General features: G+C 57.3%; 1 protein-coding gene across 1 annotated transcript in view; it reads right to left on the bottom strand.

The window, feature by feature from the left end:
• Nucleotides 1–453: 453 nt before the first annotated feature.
• RERE (arginine-glutamic acid dipeptide repeats) overlaps nucleotides 454–18741 on the bottom strand; it is a 424733-nt gene continuing 406445 nt past the window's right edge. The window contains 28 exon segments of the mRNA XM_030325464.1: nucleotides 454–3005; nucleotides 3363–3543; nucleotides 4038–4077; nucleotides 4079–4181; nucleotides 5840–6056; nucleotides 6059–6281; nucleotides 6283–6432; nucleotides 6434–6472; nucleotides 6474–6566; nucleotides 6873–6898; nucleotides 6901–7091; nucleotides 7203–7424; nucleotides 7426–7810; nucleotides 7813–7919; nucleotides 7921–7964; nucleotides 7966–8096; nucleotides 8099–8275; nucleotides 8278–8326; nucleotides 8328–8519; nucleotides 8799–8863; nucleotides 8866–8911; nucleotides 9419–9580; nucleotides 10816–11015; nucleotides 11351–11357; nucleotides 11359–11444; nucleotides 12567–12628; nucleotides 12630–12690; nucleotides 12693–12725. Coding sequence (XP_030181324.1) covers nucleotides 2972–3005; nucleotides 3363–3543; nucleotides 4038–4077; nucleotides 4079–4181; nucleotides 5840–6056; nucleotides 6059–6281; nucleotides 6283–6432; nucleotides 6434–6472; nucleotides 6474–6566; nucleotides 6873–6898; nucleotides 6901–7091; nucleotides 7203–7424; nucleotides 7426–7810; nucleotides 7813–7919; nucleotides 7921–7964; nucleotides 7966–8096; nucleotides 8099–8275; nucleotides 8278–8326; nucleotides 8328–8519; nucleotides 8799–8863; nucleotides 8866–8911; nucleotides 9419–9580; nucleotides 10816–11015; nucleotides 11351–11357; nucleotides 11359–11444; nucleotides 12567–12628; nucleotides 12630–12690; nucleotides 12693–12725 — 3326 coding nt within the window. The 3' untranslated portion in view covers nucleotides 454–2971.

An 18741-nucleotide genomic window follows, 5' to 3' on the forward strand; every position in this document is an offset into this window, starting at 1 on the left:
CTGAGGGTGGGCTAGGGCACTGGCAGGCCTCCAGGAGAGGGGGACAGGGGACAGGAGTAGGAGGCCACCGCGCTGGTGGGTGGCTCAGACCTCTCCTCTGAGCAGGGGAAGGAGCTACACGCCCCTTCACCTGGGAGGCTGCTTGCTCCTGGTCCCAGGGCCATCACCCCCAGACCCATTCTGCTGCTTGGGTGAGCTCCCTGCAGCCACTCAGGCTGGAGCAAGCCCCTGGCAGCACTCAGCCAGAGAAACCCTGCCCTTCCCACCAGGCATGGCAGACAGGAATCTTTCCGGAAGCTGCTTTGGAGGGCAGGCGAGCCGCGTGCCAGTAACGGCGGGGAACCGGGCGCTCCCCTCCGCCCCTTGCCCGCCCTGGGGGACCTAGGTGGAGGGCGACTGCCAATCTCCCCGCCCGCTCCCAGGAATGAGACACAGTCCACCGGTCAACACCCAGCTGTTGTAGTGTAGCTCGGTTTTATTTATGTCCACAAATATTTCAAAAAAATTACAAAAGACTCAAAATGGAGAGAACACAGAAGTCACGATTTCTGGGTGTCTACTCTGTTTACACTGTGTTATCTCATGGCAAACTACTCATATATACATTTAGCTTCAAGATATATATAAACGTAGCAAATCAGAATGTACACTCTGCTCCTGCAGTGAAACAAAGCTCAATCTTGACAACATTCAACAAGATACGTACAAAACACAGAAAAGCAAAACCAAACTTCAAACAAAAGGAAGGAAAATCCAAAAGGAAACCAAGGGGTCGGGCTTCAAAGACACTGTGAAGGTCTGGGGCCTCCTAAACCAAGTGCAGCTGACCAGGTGAGGGTTTCGGGTTGCAGGTTTTTAAGTGGAAGAATCTCAGTGCTTCACCCTGGGATATGGGGAAAGAACCAAAACCGAACAAGAAAACGCCTGCAGACAGTTTTCAAGCGGAGACTTTCGAGTACTTCACTCCGTCTCTTCTTTGGAAAAACGGAGGACACAGAGAGGCGGCAAAGGTTTAACTGAATGGCGGGCACTGTGTGCCACCAAGAGGAAACCAAAGATGTCAGAGAAGGTGGGGGCAGCGGGGCAGGGGCTGCAGGAGAGCCGGCCCGCCCCCCGGAGGAAACAAGTGCCTCGTGCCCGTGCGGCCCCAAGTCTGATGACACAGGGTTCATCTGAGCTCGCCTCCCCTCTGAGGAGCTAAAGTTAAGGCAGAAATGGAATGAGAGAAAAATCAAAGGAGAGAACCACGAACGTTCCCAACAGACAAAACAATCCTCTATCTGTCCCGACTGAAACCAGACGTAGTTTTAACAGAAACTGGAAATGGCCCTGATGCAGGCTTGAATCCGGAACCTGGATCTGAGCTCACACCTGCTGGCTTCTGGGTCAAAGCGCCAGCCTCTCTTCCTACCCCGACTCGGCTCCAGCCCTAGACACGCCCCACATCCACCGACCCACACGTGCTCTTGTCATCCCACAGCTCTTGGATGTGACTCCCAGTCTGAGGGGAGAGGAACGGGGAAAGGTCACATCCTGACGGAACCCTTCATCAACAGGCGCAGACACCCCCCACGCCCGGCCCCGCTCTGGAGAAAGTGCCTCACGTCCACAACTAGGAAGGAGAGGCGGGCCCCCTGCAGAGCAGCCCGAGCCCTCAGAGGGGCAGCTCCCGGGCAGAAGGAAGCCATTCCGACCAGGAACGAGAGCAGAGGGGGACTCAAACGGCGTCCCCACCCATAACCGTGCCAACTCCGGGCCTCCCTCAAGCAAAAGCGGCCTCAGGCCGTGCGGCAGGGGTGGCCTGGCCTCAGTGCGGGAAGATCCTGGTGATGACACACAACAGGGGAAGTTTCAAACAGATTCCTTTGGCAAGCGTGTGCTATTTGTAGGGAGTCGTTTTCTTGTTGGATTTTCTAGAATGTTTACGAAATTGTCAGAGTATTTAAGAAGGCAGTTCATCCAGAACAGCCAAACGTGTGTGCATAGAAATGTATAAGGAAATCTACAGTCAGACACACAGAAACATGTGCTTTCTATCCCGTGGAGACAGAACAAGGTGGACACTTAACTCCGGGGCTCCTGGTACAAAATAAAAAAGGTTCGATCTAACAAATATCCGCACCTCTGGCGAAGCACAAGCTGGGAACAGACAGAAGTGAAAATCAAGGCAGCAAAACAAAGAAACGGTTTGTAACATCGTCCCTGCAAACCCCTGGATGCCCACTGCTGCGACCAAACCTCGTCCCAAGCTCCTGCCCGTTTGCAATTAGTAACGCCCATCTGTTCCCTTTAATTAAAGGGATAATTATATATAACTTTTTATTAAAAAATCAACTCTGTATTCTGTCAATAGCTGGTAGGAATTCACAATTAGTGACATGGCTGGAAAAAATAGATCAGAATAGTTTGTGGAAGAAAAAAATGCCGTTCTAAAATTATTTATTTACAGACGTAAAAAGCCATGCTGCAGAACTTTCTCAAATTATGAAGATTTCCTACAATGTATTAAATAAAAGTTTTTTTAAAAATTATAGCTCTTGGATTCCAAACTCCTATGCCACCTATCTGCAGACCTCGTGGGCTCTGGGACACACGTGGCTGAGTGTGTCTGCACACACAGTGAAGGGTGTGAACTGGATTCTAGCACCTACCAAGAATCAAGGAAGGAAAAGAAAACTAAAGCCAAACCCCAAGATTGCAGGGAAGGTTTTCTGAATGTTCAGTCCAGTCCAGGACTCACTAAGTTTCTGGGGGACTGTCATGCAGGGAGACCCGAACCAGTCTCAAGGTATTCTCTCTACAAACAAACACTATTATGCTGATAACATTTTTAGTTGTGGGGTTTTTAAATATATAAAGGAAATCTTTAGAAGATATTCTTTTGCTTCTGTAGCTCGTATTGTATGTAAAAAGTCCTGTTTCTCCCCCCAAGAATTGGGGTTTCCACAGCCAGCGTTAACAAATAAATAACTTATAACTGCTTGTCACCTTCTTTCTTCAGTCGACTGGAAAGGGAAAAAAGGGAGAAAGTATTCAGCACCAGGCCCTGGGCAGGTGTGACCAGGCATGCAGCTCGATGGTCCAGGTGACCAGAGTGGCCTCTCGTGCAGCCGACCCTCCCCTCGTCTCCCTCCCGTCAAGATGGCTCCCTGGGAGTCCCCTCCAGGGCCAGGAGGCCGGGGCCCGCAGAGCCATGGGGGGCGGGGGGGAGCGTTGGCCTCTGCGGAAACGGGCGGAGCACACGGCGGGCACGGCCAGGAGGGGCGACCGTCAGGCTGGGTCAGTGGCCACAGGTGGGACAGGTGGGAGCCTGGGCTCAGACAGCGAGGCCCTCCCTCCCTCCCGGCCCCTCCCCGCCTCACCTGTAATAATCTTCCTGACTCGGTAGGTGGCCACCGTGCATGTGGGGGTGTCCGTGCAGCCATTGCTGCTCCATGGCCAGTCTCTGCAGCTCTGCTGACTGGGCATGCATGGCCTGCAGCTGGTGGGCCGCAGACATGGGGGGCGGGATGGCCCCAGGCAGGTCCCGGGGGTAGGGGGTACCTGCCAGACACAGAGCGGCCTTTGAGACGGAGGGGCCAAGGGAGCGGCCGGGACGCGGCTGGCGAGGAGGTCAGGTCAGGAGACGGCCTCCCGAGGCGGGGAGCAGGAGGGCTGCTTACTCCGCAGGGACCCGGGGAGCAGGTACTGCTCCTGCGATCCCCTGAGCCCAGGGGTGCAGGCTGGGGGAACACGGACGGAATACACGCTCCCTCGTCCTCAGGCCTCGTGGCTCAGGCTCTTCTTCACAGAGGTCCGCTCCGACCCTCAATGTGAGTTCAGCGCCTCTGTTGTTCCTTCACGTCGCACTGCCCTCGTCCTGGCTCTTATGCATCTCTAATGCATCTCTACCCAACCCCCCCCCCCCCCCAGCTCTCGGGAAACATCATCGGGTATTTGCTGAAGACGTGGATGAGGGAATGAACGAACGGGACATCAGACACCAACCCAACTCTCGCACTGGACCTGGACCCCTCCTTCCCCAGGTGCGTTCTTACCAAAAACTGGATGACGAAGCATCTCGTGCTCATGGGGGGGGATGTCCAAGCAGAGGGTTGGGGAGGGTGCCGGGGGGGTAGGGAAAGCGAGCCAGGTGAGGGCCAGCGGTCAGGGGGTCAACCAGCGGGTTGCACCGGGCCCTGCTGAACCTAAAAGAGGGGCAGAAGTCCAGATGCGGGGGGTGCGGGGCGCCGGGGCTCTCTCCGTGTCTGCCCTCCTTGGCCGTGACTACCGGTGGCTTCCTCCTCACCACGGCCGGCTCCCGCCACCAGGGCCACCAAAAGTCCTGACCCACGGTGGCTGCCCTCACCCCCACCCGCAGTAAAGTTCCAGAAAGCAACAGGGAGGTAAAGAGCCGGCTATTCACACACAGCCCCTCCGCTCACTCCTGAGCATGGCTAGAGGCACAGTCTCCGCCCCCCCCCCCCCCCCCCCCCGCCACCGTCTTGCCGAGGACCCCATGTCATCAGAGCCCACCCAGCCCAACACCCCAGGCTTGCCCTGCACCTGTCAGGTCCACCGGAACCCGAGGGCCGCTCGGGTCCAGCCAGCGTTTCTCGCCCAGCTGCCAGCCAGACTGGCAACGCTGCCCAGAGCTGCCTCCCTGGCCCTCTGCCCAGAAGCTGGCGGGGTGAGACTCACTAAGCCCCGCTTTCTCCTCTCAGGCCAGGTGCCCCTGCTCGCCCTGTCCCTGCGGACGTCCCTGCCCACCGTCGAGCCCGCTCAAAAGTTGCCGTCTTGGCGAGCTTTCCTCTCTAACAGCAACCTTGCCCCCAGCTCCCCTGTTCCCTGTCCCCGCTCTGCCGTCCTCCAGAACACGCGCTGCTTTTCACACTCCAAGATACGCTGACTGACCGCTTCTAGGCTGGGAAGGTAACGCGCGTAGGGCTGTTGTCACACTGACAACCGTGCCGGACACATCCCAGGCACCCAAATATCTGCCAAGCGGAATGAATGCCGTATGAACAAACGACTGCCTGTCCCCATGCGGCATTTAGGACACATCCACCGACCACGGAGCTTAAGCCCATGCCGGGCGGCAAATGAAGTTCCAGACGTCAGGACTATGGGGTAAACGTGACAGCTCCTCGGCTTCCCCAGAACCATCCTCGTGCACGGAGTCCGGGCTCCCCTGCATCGGGGCTGGGCGCACAGGTAGAAAGAAGGTGCAGGCCTCCCCACCTCCGGTCCTGCTCCATCTGTCACCCTCCTCCCTAGTCCGGAGGCAGGTCTACCCGCTTGGGAGTCCTGCACGTGGGCTGTGCCACAGGAGCCCACGGCAGGCCCCCGTGCCCCGGTGCAGGCACAGCCCCCCTCACCCCAGCTGGCCGGTCGGCGGGCCTGGGGGAGCTCTCGTTCCCAGGGTGGACAGAGAGAGCCGGGTGGTCCTGACCAGATGAGCCAGCAGAAGCCCAGGCCCCGTCCCTCAGTGGGGAACAGAAGGAATGTTTCTTTTTAAGTTCTCACTCAAAGATTCCCTAGAGCCTCCCTGGTGTCCCATGGCCTCGCCTGGGCTCCAAGGCCCCACCTCCCGCCCTGAACCTGCCTCAGTGAGCACAGGCTGCTTCCTGCTATCCCTGGCACCGGAGGCACAGGACCAAGAAACGAAGCTTCAACCAGGAGACCACGAGCTGAGGATTCCCAGACAGATGCTGAACGTCCTCAGGTCTGTCAGGAATTGAGGGTTCCTTCGGGAAAGAACTGCCTCCGCCTCTGGACAGCGGCTCTGCCCGTCTGGTCCGTACCTTGTCAACCAGAGCTCAGCCCACAGCACCCTGTCACAGCCCGGCCCGGGGGGCACCCACCTTGATGGAGGGGGTCCTGCTGGTGGAGGTGAAGGTGCGAGTGGATGTGTGAGTGCTGGTGGTGGTGCGGAGTCACGTTGAACATCTGCAGGCGGGCCAGGGGGTCGCTGGTCAGCGAGGCCATGCGCTCAGCGTGGATCCGATCGGCCGCCAGTCTATCAGGGTAGCTCATCTCAGGCCGCAGCTGGGGGCCCGCCAGGGCCAGTCTCTCCGCTCCAGGGGGTTCAGGCCCGGGTGGAAAGAAGCAAAAGGGTGGGGGCCCGCAGCGGGGGGGATGGTGAGGGCGCTGTGCCGGGCGAAGTGCTCCATGGGGTTGGTGGCTGGGTGCAGGGGATCCAGCTCCGGGGGCTTCACCTCGAAGCCCGGCTTCATCCTCTCCCGCAGCTCCCGCTCGCGGATCTCCCTCTCCCGGATCTCCCTCTCCCGGAGCTCCCGCTCGACGGATGGTGGGGTCCACGTTGTAGAGGCCGGGCATGTGGTAGGCCAGCAGGGGGTCGGTAGGGTTGAGGGGCATGTAGAAGGGGTGGTTGCGGTTGGTGGGCGACATGACGTGGGGCCGAGCGTACTCGCTCAGAGTCCGAAGAGCGGGGGGTGTCGGGCCCGATGTACGGAGGCACCGCGGCAATGGTTGGTTGGTGGCGGCTCGAAGGATGGCCGCAGTGGGCCGGGACCACTGAGCTGGGGGTCGCTGAGGCGGCCCTCGTGGGCTGCGCTGGACGCCTTCTGCTGTAAGGAAGGGGGCGGGGGTGTGAGCGGCGGCGTGCCCAGCCGCCGGGCCTGTACCGACCGGCCAACCTGGTCCCTCCTCCGCAACCACCAGGGGCAGCCCCAACCATGGCCGGGGACGGGCTAGGGCCGCAAGCACGCGGTCTGGACCCCCGCTGGGACGGCCTGCTCTGCGCTTTCAGCTTCCCTCGCGTCCCAGCCGGGGCTGTGCCTCTGCGAGAAAAGATCACGCCCGCGGGCATCCGAGAGTGTAGCTGAGACAGTGAGCCCCAGAGCGGGGCTGCCTGGTGGACCCCAACTTACGGCCGCTCGCTCCGCCTCCCGCTCCGCTCGCGCTCCCGCTCGCGCTCCTTCTCCTTCTCCTTCTCGCGCTCTCGTTCCTCGCGTGCTTTCTGCTCAGCCTCCCGTTTGGCCTTCTCGATGGCCTCCTCCCTCTTCTTGGCCAGTTTGGATCCGCCAGAGGCATGAAATACAGGTCGTCCGCGCACACGAGTTGTACCACGGTCCAGGTGTTTGTAGAACCTGAAGAAGGGTCACATCTCTCGATGGGGCCCTGCCGGGGCCTCCGCCTGCCCCAGCCGCCCAGCCTGTCACCTGCCCCTGGCTGTGCCCACGCTCCGGGGAAGCCGGGACCTGGCCGACTGGCTGGCATGGCTGGGGGTGTCCACCCACAGTGGCTCAGGGGACGGGCTCCTGGGCGGGGAGCGGGGACTTTCGGGCTCCTCGGCATCATCCAGAGCATCTTCCTTGATCGGACGGTGGGGAGCGGGCAGGCTGTCCCCCGGGTAAGGCCGCTCCCGAAGAACGGCGGCAGAGCAGGGTGGCGGGGCTGAAGGGCCAGGCCCCGCGGTGGGTGGAGGTGGAGGAGCAGGCGGGGGGAGTGATGGGAGGGGGGCCCCCAGGGACAAAGGGGTGCTGAGCAAATGGGGGCTGGGGAGGCACCTGGTGGAGGCCTGCTGGGGGGTGAGCGGCAGGGGGCAGGCTCTGGCTCTGGGTCAGCACTGGGGGCTGGGCAGGGGAGGAGGGCAGGGGCTGGCTCTGCGGCATGAGCTGCAGGGGAGGCGGGTGGGCCGAGGGAGGGTGATGCGTGGACAGCGAGCTCAGGGGCTTCAGTGCCGGTGGGGGCGGGAGGTTGGCATTCATGGAGAAGGGCGAGGGCCCTGAGAGGTGAGGCGGGTGCTGGTGGGCTTGGGGGGCCGGCAGCTGGGGGATGGGCGTGGTGGGCGGGGGCTTGATGTGGGCATGGCCAAGGGGGCCGGCGGCAGGGGCTGCTCCCGCGGAGGCTGCTGGGGCTGCAGTGCGGACTGCGAGGCTGGGGGCTGCAGGGAGGCATGAGGGAGAGCCGACGCACTGAGGGGCCTGGGGAGGGAGGCCAAAGGGCTGAGGGGGGCCTGGGGTGCTGCAGCAGGGGCCCGGCCTGGAGGCTGTGGGGGCCGCCCGGGCCCTGACTATGCAGCGGGGGCTGGCCGTGGGGTGGGGCGGAGGGCTGGCCAGCCCGGCGCGGTCAGGGCTGCAGCGGGGGATGGGTGAGGGCAGCCGCTGTGGGTGCAGGGTGGGTGCCTGCTGGATGTGCGCATGGGGAGCGGGAGCCGCTGGGGCCCTGCGGCTGGCTGGGGGGCTGGAGGCTGAGGGGGAGCCCTGGGGAGGGCCCGCAGTGGCAGAGGGCACGGGTCCCGGTGCGGGGAGCTGGGGGGCCCCTGGGGGGCGGCGGAGGGAGCCGGAGTGGCCGCACTGGGAGCCTGCAAGGCCGGTGGCTGGGGCCTGTAGCATCTGCTGCTGGGCCGAAGAGTCCGAGTCGCTCTCGTTGTCCTGGGGGCGGGGGATGCTGGGGGACGTGCTGCGATTGTCCTGGTCGATGTCTTTGGGGTCACTGCTGCCCTCATCGTTGACGCTGCGGCTGTCAGAACTCTCTCCCTCGCCTTCGGATGGCGAGTTGGGCCGGCTGATTTCCTAGGGCCGGAGACGGGAGGGATGAAGCTCTCGGAGGGCAAGGGCTCTCTCTGCCTCGTGCCGGGCGCACAACAAAGGTTCGTGCAGACGACTGGCGGCGAGCCTGGCCCCGGCGACCTCAGGTCCTCCTTTGGTCCGGCTGGCGTCGGAGGCCGCTCTAGGTCCCTCCCTAGGAGACAGGGCCCTGCCGTGACCCAGGGAGACCCTGGGCTCAGGCTTCTCGGGGGGTGGTTAGCAGTCCCTGAGCTACAGTCCCTGTGGCTAGGCTGCACAGCTCACCTGGGTTTTTGTCTTCTTGGAGCTGGTCCTGTCGGCCTCCTCTGTATCGGAGGCCACCTTCTCCGCTGGCGCTTGGTGCTCTTGAGGGGGGATGAGGCTTCCTCCTTCACTTTCTGCAGTGGGAAAGCCCATGAGGGGCATCAGCCGAGGGAGGGGGTCCCTCAGCCCCGGGAGAGACGACAATGGTTCGCTGACACCTTGCTCCTGTATTCTGAGCTCCATCTCCAGAAGCAAGAAAGTTCTGGAAGGGACCAGCTGAGGCCGGGAGAAAACAAATATCTGGGGGTGGAAATAACTTGGCTTTGGGGGGAGGGAGCCTTTCTAATCCACACCCTACCCTTTGCCTCCGAGGCCTTGGGAAACTTGAGGCAGAGACGGCTCCTGAAGGTCAGTGCTGGGAGCTGCAGAGGACCACCTTTGTCCAGGCCCTGGACCCCAGACCCCAGACCCCAGACCCCAGTCCACAGCCCTAGGCCAGGCAATGCTGATGCCCAGGGCGGCTCCAGGAACGACCCGCAGCCCCATGTCTGAGGGAGCTGAACATCAACTCCAGCAACCTGGGGTGTTAATGAGGGGGCAGGCCCAAGCAGCCCCGCTACCCTCGGTGACAGGCACCTCACCTTGGCCGACTTCTTCACTGTCTCTGCTTTACTGTCATTGCTGGAGGTGCTGGCAGCGCTGGGTGAGTTCCGGCCACTGGAGCGGATGTCTTCATTGATCGGCGAGGCGCGACCATCAGGGCTGGCTGGCTGCTTCTTACGACCGCTGCGCAGTGTAGACATCTGCCCACCCAGACCGGAGGCTGGTGACACTGGACCCCAGGCTCTGCTGTGGGCCACCTGGGCCCAGCATACATGCTGGAGCCTCGGGAGCAGACCCACACACCTGCCCTTTGGCAGATCCCAGACCAGGGTGCCTGGCAAGCCGACAGGCACCTGCAGCTTTTCCTCACGGTGTGGGGGTCAATGCGGACTGAAGGGAGGAACGAGGGGTGAATGGGTGGGTCACACAGAGGAGACAGCCAGTTCTTAACTAAAATGCTCATCTCCAGGGATGGTCCTGGATGCTGTGCGGTAGAAACGAGCGAGGTTTTCCGAGGGGCAGAAGTTGGCGAGGGCCGTTTACTCTGCCAGGTTCTCCAGAATGGCAATCACACACAGGGTCTGCTTTAAATCACCCCACCCTTCCTGTTTGTTCCACGGAAACTGCCCACTTCCTTGCCCAAACCAAAACACCTGCTGATTTCATCTGACAGGATGGGAAATGACCCAAAGAGATGAACCGACAAATAATGTGGCTCAGCTCCTAAAACCACCAAGCACTTCGGTTCATTTCTGCAAAGCCATGGGACTCAGAGGAGATGGGGATACAATGATTCACGCCAGTCCATGTGCTGGGTGGCCAGGGCGCGGCAGCCTTGACAAGATGCTAGGTCAGAGGAAGGTGGACGGTGCCCTCTACAGGCCTGCAAGGGCCGCTGGGGAGGCTGGCCACGGGGGAAGACTCTGGCGGTATCCCTAGTGAGAACTCTCACTCCCAAAGGCCCTGCTGACACATTTCCAAGCTAGAAAACAAAACCTCTTTATGAAAAGGGCTATATAGTGAGGACAAAAATGTACCCGAAAGTTTCCAAAACTGAATCAAATACTCATTTAAAAAAAAAAAAAAAAGGCAGCTGCAAGTTTAGGCAGCAGAGACACGGCCACTGCAGGTGTCAGGCTCAGGGGCCAGAGGCAGGTCCTGAGGGACTTGGAGATGCACGCACTGAGCCAGAAACTGACGCTGAGTTCAGGACCACACACCCCACTGACTCCCTGAGGACGACACGAGGGAGGGAAGGAGGAGAACAGAGGCTCTTCCCAGACCCACAGACAGAACTAGTATTTTTGGGCCAATCACTCCTTCAAGGAGGCTGGTCCTCTACATAAAACCGGTCACCTCACCAGCCTCCCGGGAGGCACAAGCCCGGGCATCCTAGTAACCCGAAGCGGCCCAGGTCGCCTGCCCGAGGACTCACCGAGCCACGACTGCGCCGTGTCCTCATGCTATGCTTCCCACTGAGCCCATCGTCTTCCTCTTTGACAGGTTTGAACATGAATGGTGGGGGGTCCACAGGCTTCTCGATGGGGGGGAGCTCGCCGTACTTCTTGAAGTGGATGCGGCAGTCCGGTGCACAGGAGGATGTTCTCCCGGCCCCGTGGTGCCAGTCTTTGGAGGCTGCGTGAGGCAAGAGGGGTGCGGGTGGGGGCCCCTCCGTGGGCTCGGACAGACACCCGCCGCTCTCTCCCAGGGCGGGAGAGGATTTCAGGAATACCCGCCACCACTCCCACCCCGACCACGCTGACTGCTCGACAGGGGAGTGACAACAAATACGAACTTCTTGCTTTTTCTCAAGTAACCCTGAAGCGCAATGCGGACGTCAAGCCAGCGACTCCCTGGCAGGTCTTCAACTGGACTCACGAGACGTTCCGAACCTGGAAGCGCCCTGAACCTGGCCTGCCTCAGCGAAAGCGCCGCCCCCACCCCCCCGCCTTCCCACAGACCCCGCTTACTGGTGGTTGAAGCAGTGGCGGCAGGCGTACCCCTTCAACTCCTGTTCGCTGTCCTCACTGTCAAAGTCATCCTCGCTGGCTGAACTCAGGTCCACTGGGCATGGCAGGAACACAACAGGGATGGGGAGACACCATCATGCTTGGCCCAAGACCGGGACCACCTGTGACCCGTGGCCTGCCCCAGGCTCTGAGCCACCAGAGTCGCCTGGAAGGGGCAAGTGTTCACGAAGGCCCACTCTGAATTCCTCAGGGCCGGTGATCAGAACGAAAACTCGGGTGAAGTACCCGAGGGTCTGCCCTACCGTATTTCGGGGGACTGGCGTCACACCCGCATCCCGGAGTGGCGAGCACTGATGCCCACAAACTGGGAATGGGAGCAGGCGAAGTGCGTCCAAGTGCCTTCCCTGACACATGCGGACGTCCCGAGGCGCTCCCTCTCCACCGAGTCCCGCCCCTGCCAGCCCTACTGGGTCGATTCTGGTTTGCATGTCCCACGTAAGCAACCCTCAGGCGGAGCGCCCTGGGCCAGGACAGAACCACCGGCCCCGCTGCTGCACGCCAGCTTTTACGGGTTAAGAAGGTATCTGCGGCGCCTGGGTGGCTCGGTGGGTTGAGCGTCCGACTTCGGCTCAGGTCATGATTCTCACAGTTTGTGAGTCGAGCCCCGCATCGGGCTCACTGCTGTCAGTCTGTCAGCACAGAGCCCACTTCAGATCCTCCGTCCCTTCTCTCTCTGTCCCTCTCCCACCTGCACTCTCTCTCTCTCAGAAACAAAACATTTTAAAATAAAATTTTTTAAATAATTAAAAAAAAAAAAGTTAAGAAAACATCAAATTATTCTGCATATTACACTGGGGACCAAGAGGAGAAAAAGAAGAAAATGTGAATCTTATTGCCAACACAATACCAACGCAGTAACTCAAACAGAACACCCGCCATGAAGTGGGAAATCTCCTCTGAAATTATCGAAAACACCCCAGGACAAGTCAAGACTTACGTTTTTATAAAAAGCTACAATGATGTTGAGTTTACTTAAAAAATTGAAATGCATAAATAATTTATGAACCTCTCTTACCAAGTCCCCCAAGTCAGTGCTACATCCAGGCGCAAGTTTCATACGCCTGCACCACACACATGGTGTCCCCAAGCCACTCTGCGACAAGGACACCTGTGAGTGCAGGCCCAGAACCGGGACAGCGAGCAGCCCCGCACTTACGGAACTCGCTGGAGGGTGGTCTGGAGGGCGTGCTGACGGGTGTGGACGCGGTGCGGTCTTGATCCTCTGAACACGGCCTGCCTGCGGTGCCGGCGATGGGCCCGGGAGCTGGCTGCTTCGGGGTTTTCTTCCAGTAGTAATAGAAGGTGATCAGCTCCCCTGCGGGAGAGAAGGGCCGGCGGTGACGAAGGGCTCGGGATGGCTTCTCTTCCCTGCCCGCAGCGCCCTCTTCTGCCAGGAGCGGAAGCTACTTGGGATCGGCTGTGCCGGGGAGGAGCGCAAAGGACGCTTTGCTCCTGAGTCGTGAGGGGGACTGGACTTGTCCCCTCAGCCAGGGGAGCAGAACCTCTAGATATCTAGAACATTCATTCATTCAACAAGTACCTGCTGAGTAGCTGCCATGTGCCAGACGCCAACATGGAGGTACAGCGATAAACAACCGAGGAAAAGGGAAAATCCCTGCCCGCTAACCGTGTGTGCGCACAGATGGTTTCTTCACCGCACTGCACTGAAATCATACAGGTGGGACAAGGGAACGCCTGGCCACTTAGGCTATTCCAGAAACAACCCCTCTCCCCCTCCAAAAAACCCCCAACAATTCAGGCGCTCAGGTGGTGGGGAGCCGGGGTCAGGAAAAAAGGAGTTCTCCCCAAACCCAGGAGAACTGCCCCACGGCCTCCACCCGGTCTGAGTGACCACAGTGGGACAAGCTGGTACAAAATCCTGAAGGTGACGCCCGAGGGCCACGTACACAGGGGCACTGATGCAGAGATGAAATGCCACATGTCACAAGGTCAGTCTTTCGTTTTTAAATTTTTGAGAGAGAAAGAGAACGAGCTGGGCAGGGGCAGAGAGAGAGGGAGACAGAGCAGCAGAGGCGGGCTCTGTGCCGACAGCAGAGAGCCCGATGCGGGGCTCGAAGCAGCGAACTGCAAGATGATGACCTGAGCCAAAGTGGGAGGCTTAACCAACTGAGCCACCCAGGTGCCCCACAAGGTCGGTCTTTAAGGTTTTCCGTGCCCAGCAGAAAGGCAGGCAAGACAGCTTTTTAAAAAATACAGCAAGGGGATATGAACCCAAATGCAACCATTAAAAAGGGGCACTTCTGCTGCCCTTGTGCCACATTTGGTTAACCCTGACTGACAAAGACCAATTTCTTAAACATCCCAAGGTAAAGTATCTTCACCTGGAATAGAGGGAAAAAACCCCAAAACACTTAAAGCAGTGAGAGTGCCTAGATCACACTGATCTTTTCTAACTGAATCAATCCTGTGGACAATCAACTTGGTGGACCAGTGTATCCTGGAAGTCATCCTGGGAGCAACTCGTGACCCAAGGTTGGAGCCACTTGGCCAGAGCACCACTTAGCCTCATGGAAGGCTCACTGCTTTGTGAATGGAGGAGCCGAGAGCCAGAGCCAGAGCGAGAGATTCTGTTCTCCGGTGACCTGAGATCCATCTAGCTGGAAAGGCCAGTGCTGGAGAGACTGAAGGAGATAAGCGCAGATACTAGGCGACAAACTCTTGTGATGCCGAGCACCCCATTAGACGAGATTTCATTAAAACACCCCCCAGAAGCAATGGCCTTAGAACACGATGAGAAGTCAGTTTGAAGAGAAGGGGGCAGGTTTTTAAGTGGGGAAACGGCTTCTGCAAAGCAGGTACCACGCGCGTGTGAGTGCTCACCGCTCAGAGTTGGATTCTATGCCTGTGCGTTTCTAAGAAGTGGGACCGCAGCTGTTGCCAGACCCTTAAAGGAGCCTGTGGTTCAGAGGAACTTCTGACTGGCTTCCACAGGTCCGTAGCATGTATCTCTTGGAGCTGTGGATAGGTTCCAGTCTTTCCAAGTGCCACTCAGCCCAATGCTAGTGACTGCCAATAGTTAACAGATGAAGCGTGACCCCAGGCCAAGGGAGGCCAGGAGCCAGCCACCAAGGACGAGCACAGGCAAATCTACAAGCTCACCCCACCCCCTTTCCAGTTCCATGAGACAGTAACTGAACAAGGGAAAATGTAGGAAATGCCCTTGGATTTCTGACCTGTTTGTCTGTCACATGTTATTCTACAAATGTAGGTTACAACTGTCCCCGTGGTGACCGGAGCGTCCCGAGCCCCTGAGGTCATCATCTGAGAAGCTCCTGGCTCCTGCTCTTTATCTCCCATTCTCCCGACTTGGAAAGTCACTTATCTCTACTGATCTTCTGGTGTTGGCTGGCGGAGGGAACAAACCCAGACACCCAGTGGGGGATTAAGAGACCTGTGCGGATACAAAACTGATCTGACGCTGGTCCTCCTATGAGAAAATACAGAACAGAAGCCAAGGCAAGTCATTGTCACCCTTCAATACTTTGTCAGCGTGACATGCTCTATCAGTTCAGAAGGGCAACTAGTGCAGTGAGCCACGGCCCAATCCCAAAGCTGGAAGGAAGGATGTGAGACCCCAGAGTGGTTCCTCCCACCCTCCTCTAGCTGAAGTCACTTTAGGGGCCAGTGGATGAGAAAGGCCTGGGGTGTAAGAGGAAATGGGAAGCTACAGGAGGAGAGAAGGAATAAAAAATGGGAGAGAAAATCAGGTGGGAAGGTGCTAGCAGGGTCTCTGCCAAACCTCAGCCTGACTTTACAGGCTGTTAAAAAGCAGCCACCCTAACCCTTTGTACAACGTTGATCTGTGACACAATATTGACTCACACAGTTACAAGGGACTGGAGGTGAGGGGCACTGACACAAGATCCAGGTACAACTTCGGACTCACCCAAAACTTAATCAACAAGTCTACCGTTGACCAGAAACCTTACTGATAACATAAACGGTTAACACGTATTATATATGCTACATATATTTTTACAGCATGCTTACAATAAATAAAGAAATGGATACTAAGAAAATCATAAGGAGGAAAAAATATATTTACAGTACTCGACTATATTTATCAAAAAAAAAAACCTGCTCGTAAGTGAAACTGTGCCATTTTAACCTGTGTTAAGGTTCAATGTATTTCTATTTCTCAAACATGAATGTCTGAAAGAGTTTCAAATGGTCTTAGAAGACAGCATAACTCACAGATTAAAATAGGGCAAGCCAGAGTCCAGTGAGGCTATGATACTGGCCTAACGTCACACACCGGGCAGAAAAAGGCTCAAGAAAAGCCGGGTTCCCAACCTTAACCTCCACTCCTGCTGTGTTGTGTCTTCCTCAAGTATGTGAGAAAAGCAGGACGTGACAAAGAAACCTAATACTGAAATAATCATCAACTTTTTGTCAACACCTGGAGGCTCAACTGGCTGGCTGTTGGACTCCTGATTTGGGCTCGGGTCAGGATCTCGCGGTTCAGGAGCTGGAGCCCTGCGTCGGGTTCCGTGCTCACAGCATGGAGCCTGCTTGAGATTCTCTCTCTCCTTCTCTCTCTGCCCCTCCCCTGCTCTCTCTCTAAATAAACCTTAAAAAAAAAAGGAAGGAAAGAATAGCCTTCCGACAAGAAAGAGAGTCCAGAACACATTCTATTTTCTCAGTACCAGGGATCAAACGACCAAGCCAGAAGGACTCTCCACTATAGGCCTAAAACCAGTTCAGAAAATGAGAACTACACATTTCAAAATTCAGGAAGATGGGGTAGCAACTAGAACTCTCATACATGGCTGGTGGGAATATAAAATGGTTTACCCACTTCATAAAACTTTGGTAGTTCTTACAGAGCTAAACATTTACCATATGACCCAGCAGTTGATCCCACTCTTCGGTGTTTACCCAAAAGAATAAAAGCATGCTCACACAAAGACTTTTCCACGTAAACCGTTCAGAGAACCTTTACTCTTTGCCACCCCAAACTCGAAAACTATCCCAATATCCCTCAACGGAGAAGGGAGAAACAGATTACCGTGCATCCACTTACTAGATACTACTTGGTAGTAAAAAGGGCAAACGACTGATCTACGTGACAACACGGATCAACCTCGAAACATCACACTGACTAAGCAGCCAGACACAAAAGCACAGACTGTGGGGGTCTGTTCTGGAAAAGGCAAATCTACAATCACAAAAAGTAAACGAGTGGTTGCCCCGAGTCCAGAGGACAAGAAGTAGGAAACTACCTCTAAAAGAATATGAGGAAACCTTTCGGGGTGAAAGAAATAAATCCCATAAACGCCCCGCGGGTTTACGGTCGTCAAACTCCCTGAACGGTGCCCTCACTGCGCTTAAAGTGGGTGTCCTTTTACGGTATATATGCTATGCATACCAATTACACAGCCATGAAGTTAACTTTAAAAAAAAAAATCCAGGCCAGGTTTTATTAGCTGCCTCTCAAGCACTGTACCGTCTACGAAGGGATTAAACACTGGAACGGAGCGAATCTAGGCGGATTAGAAACAGCATACTGGTGACTGCATGGGTGGCTAGGTCTTGGGCACAAACAAAAGAACATGTCGGGAAAAGGTCTGGTTCTACAAACAGGGAATGAGGCAGCTAGAGGCCTCACCAGGAACGAAGTCAATTGAACTTTAATCAAACATGCATAGTGTGTGCTGCAGAGACCCGCTGCACATAAATTCAGGAACAAAAGCTGTTGCAGAAATCAATAGCTTGCTGAAACATTAACACAGGCAATCATCGATCAAAAGGCAGCTCCACAAAGGCAGCCTTGGCAAATGAGCTCCCGCCTTTGCTTGCAAGCGGACACAGAGGCATAAACGCGGACACGAACGGCCGCGGCGGCGGTTTTGTTCCTGGGGCTCTCCCCCCACCTCGCGACAAGGCCTCGCAGCCAGCACACCTCCCGTCTCTGTGCTGTAACTGCACACGGCACGAGCGACTAAACTGGGTTAGTGCCTGGGCCAAAAAGGGAAAGAGAGGGGGCGACGTCCTCCATCCGGTCGACAGCATTATGGGCTGCAGTGCTCGCCAAGAGAAGCGCTTAAAGCCACTGGTCTATATTTAGTGGATTCTCTCTCTCTCCAACTCTTCGCCTTTTCTGCAGCGTGTGAAGGGGGGGGGCAGGGGCGCTGGATTTTCCCAACAGGTCATAAGCAAAAAGCCGCTGGCAAGAAGAGATTTGCTCCTGGATTTAGGCACCGGCTTTCCCTCCCAGGCAGGCTCTGCACAGCAGGTCCTCTCCCCAGACAAGCCAGTGAGGGGGGAGGGGGCAGGCCCCTGTAGGTTTCTCTGATTTTCCATCCAAAAGCAAACATGGGGTGGGGACAGAAGGAAAAGGGAGGTATAAGATGCTCTGTGCAGCCCTCTATCTGGGTGGGTGGGGGCTGGGACAAGAGACAGAGAGTGTCAGGTTGACAAAAGGCTCCAGGCACCAGCAGACAGCTCAATCACAGCCACTCCTGTGATCCAGAAGCTTCCTGGGCTCCACCACTTGGAATCAGTAGGACAATTGGTTCCTCCTCCCCGGTCACCGTTGTACTTCTGTGTCGCCTCGTGTTAGACCGTGAGTCCATCAAGTTCGCCCGACATAAAATGGCAGGGCACGCTCCCTTCATGGCTCCACGGCCCGGACAGCCTGAACTGAAACATGGGGAGTGAGGGGTACTGTGGGTTGCTCAGCACTTACTGGCAGCCTTCAGGTAAGTTCTGCTGGTACGTCTAGGTGAACGTCAGACTGGCGACGCGTCCCAGGGTCCAGAGTGAGCATCCCACCGCATGCGTGTGTGTAAGAGCAGAGCGGGCGGGGGCTGGAGGTGGGAGCTCGCAGCACCTGCAGCAGGGGACAACCCGGACTGGTCTCCTTCCCGTCTGACCAGCAGGTTAATCTGCCTGTAGCCACTTGGCTAAACGATGCCCAGCAGACAAGACTATTTCCTTCCTTCAGGCACCGCAACGCTACGGGAGCGGAACCTGTAGCCCGTCCAGCCTGACGCACACGCACACACACACACAAACACGCATGTATTTCTTAAAGTAAGATAAGCTATGTGTCTTCTAAGGGACCCTGGGGAAGTGAAGGCACAGGACAGATGGCAGAGCGAGAAGGCACCGTAAGCACAGCGAGGGTCAAGGGCTCACGGCGGTGGCAGGTCTGTCCTGACTGAGCACAGCAGCAAGCCCTCAACTCCCTGGGTTCTCTCTCACCTCGGCCCAGCATCAACTCAAGACAGGAGACCCCTGGAGGCTGACGTGGAGGCACGAAAAGGTAGTCAGTCTGTTTTTGTCCAATGTTAGAAACATAAGGGTAC

This window comes from Lynx canadensis, chromosome C1, assembly GCF_007474595.2.
Source record: "Lynx canadensis isolate LIC74 chromosome C1, mLynCan4.pri.v2, whole genome shotgun sequence".
Lineage (NCBI taxonomy): Eukaryota > Metazoa > Chordata > Mammalia > Carnivora > Felidae > Lynx > Lynx canadensis.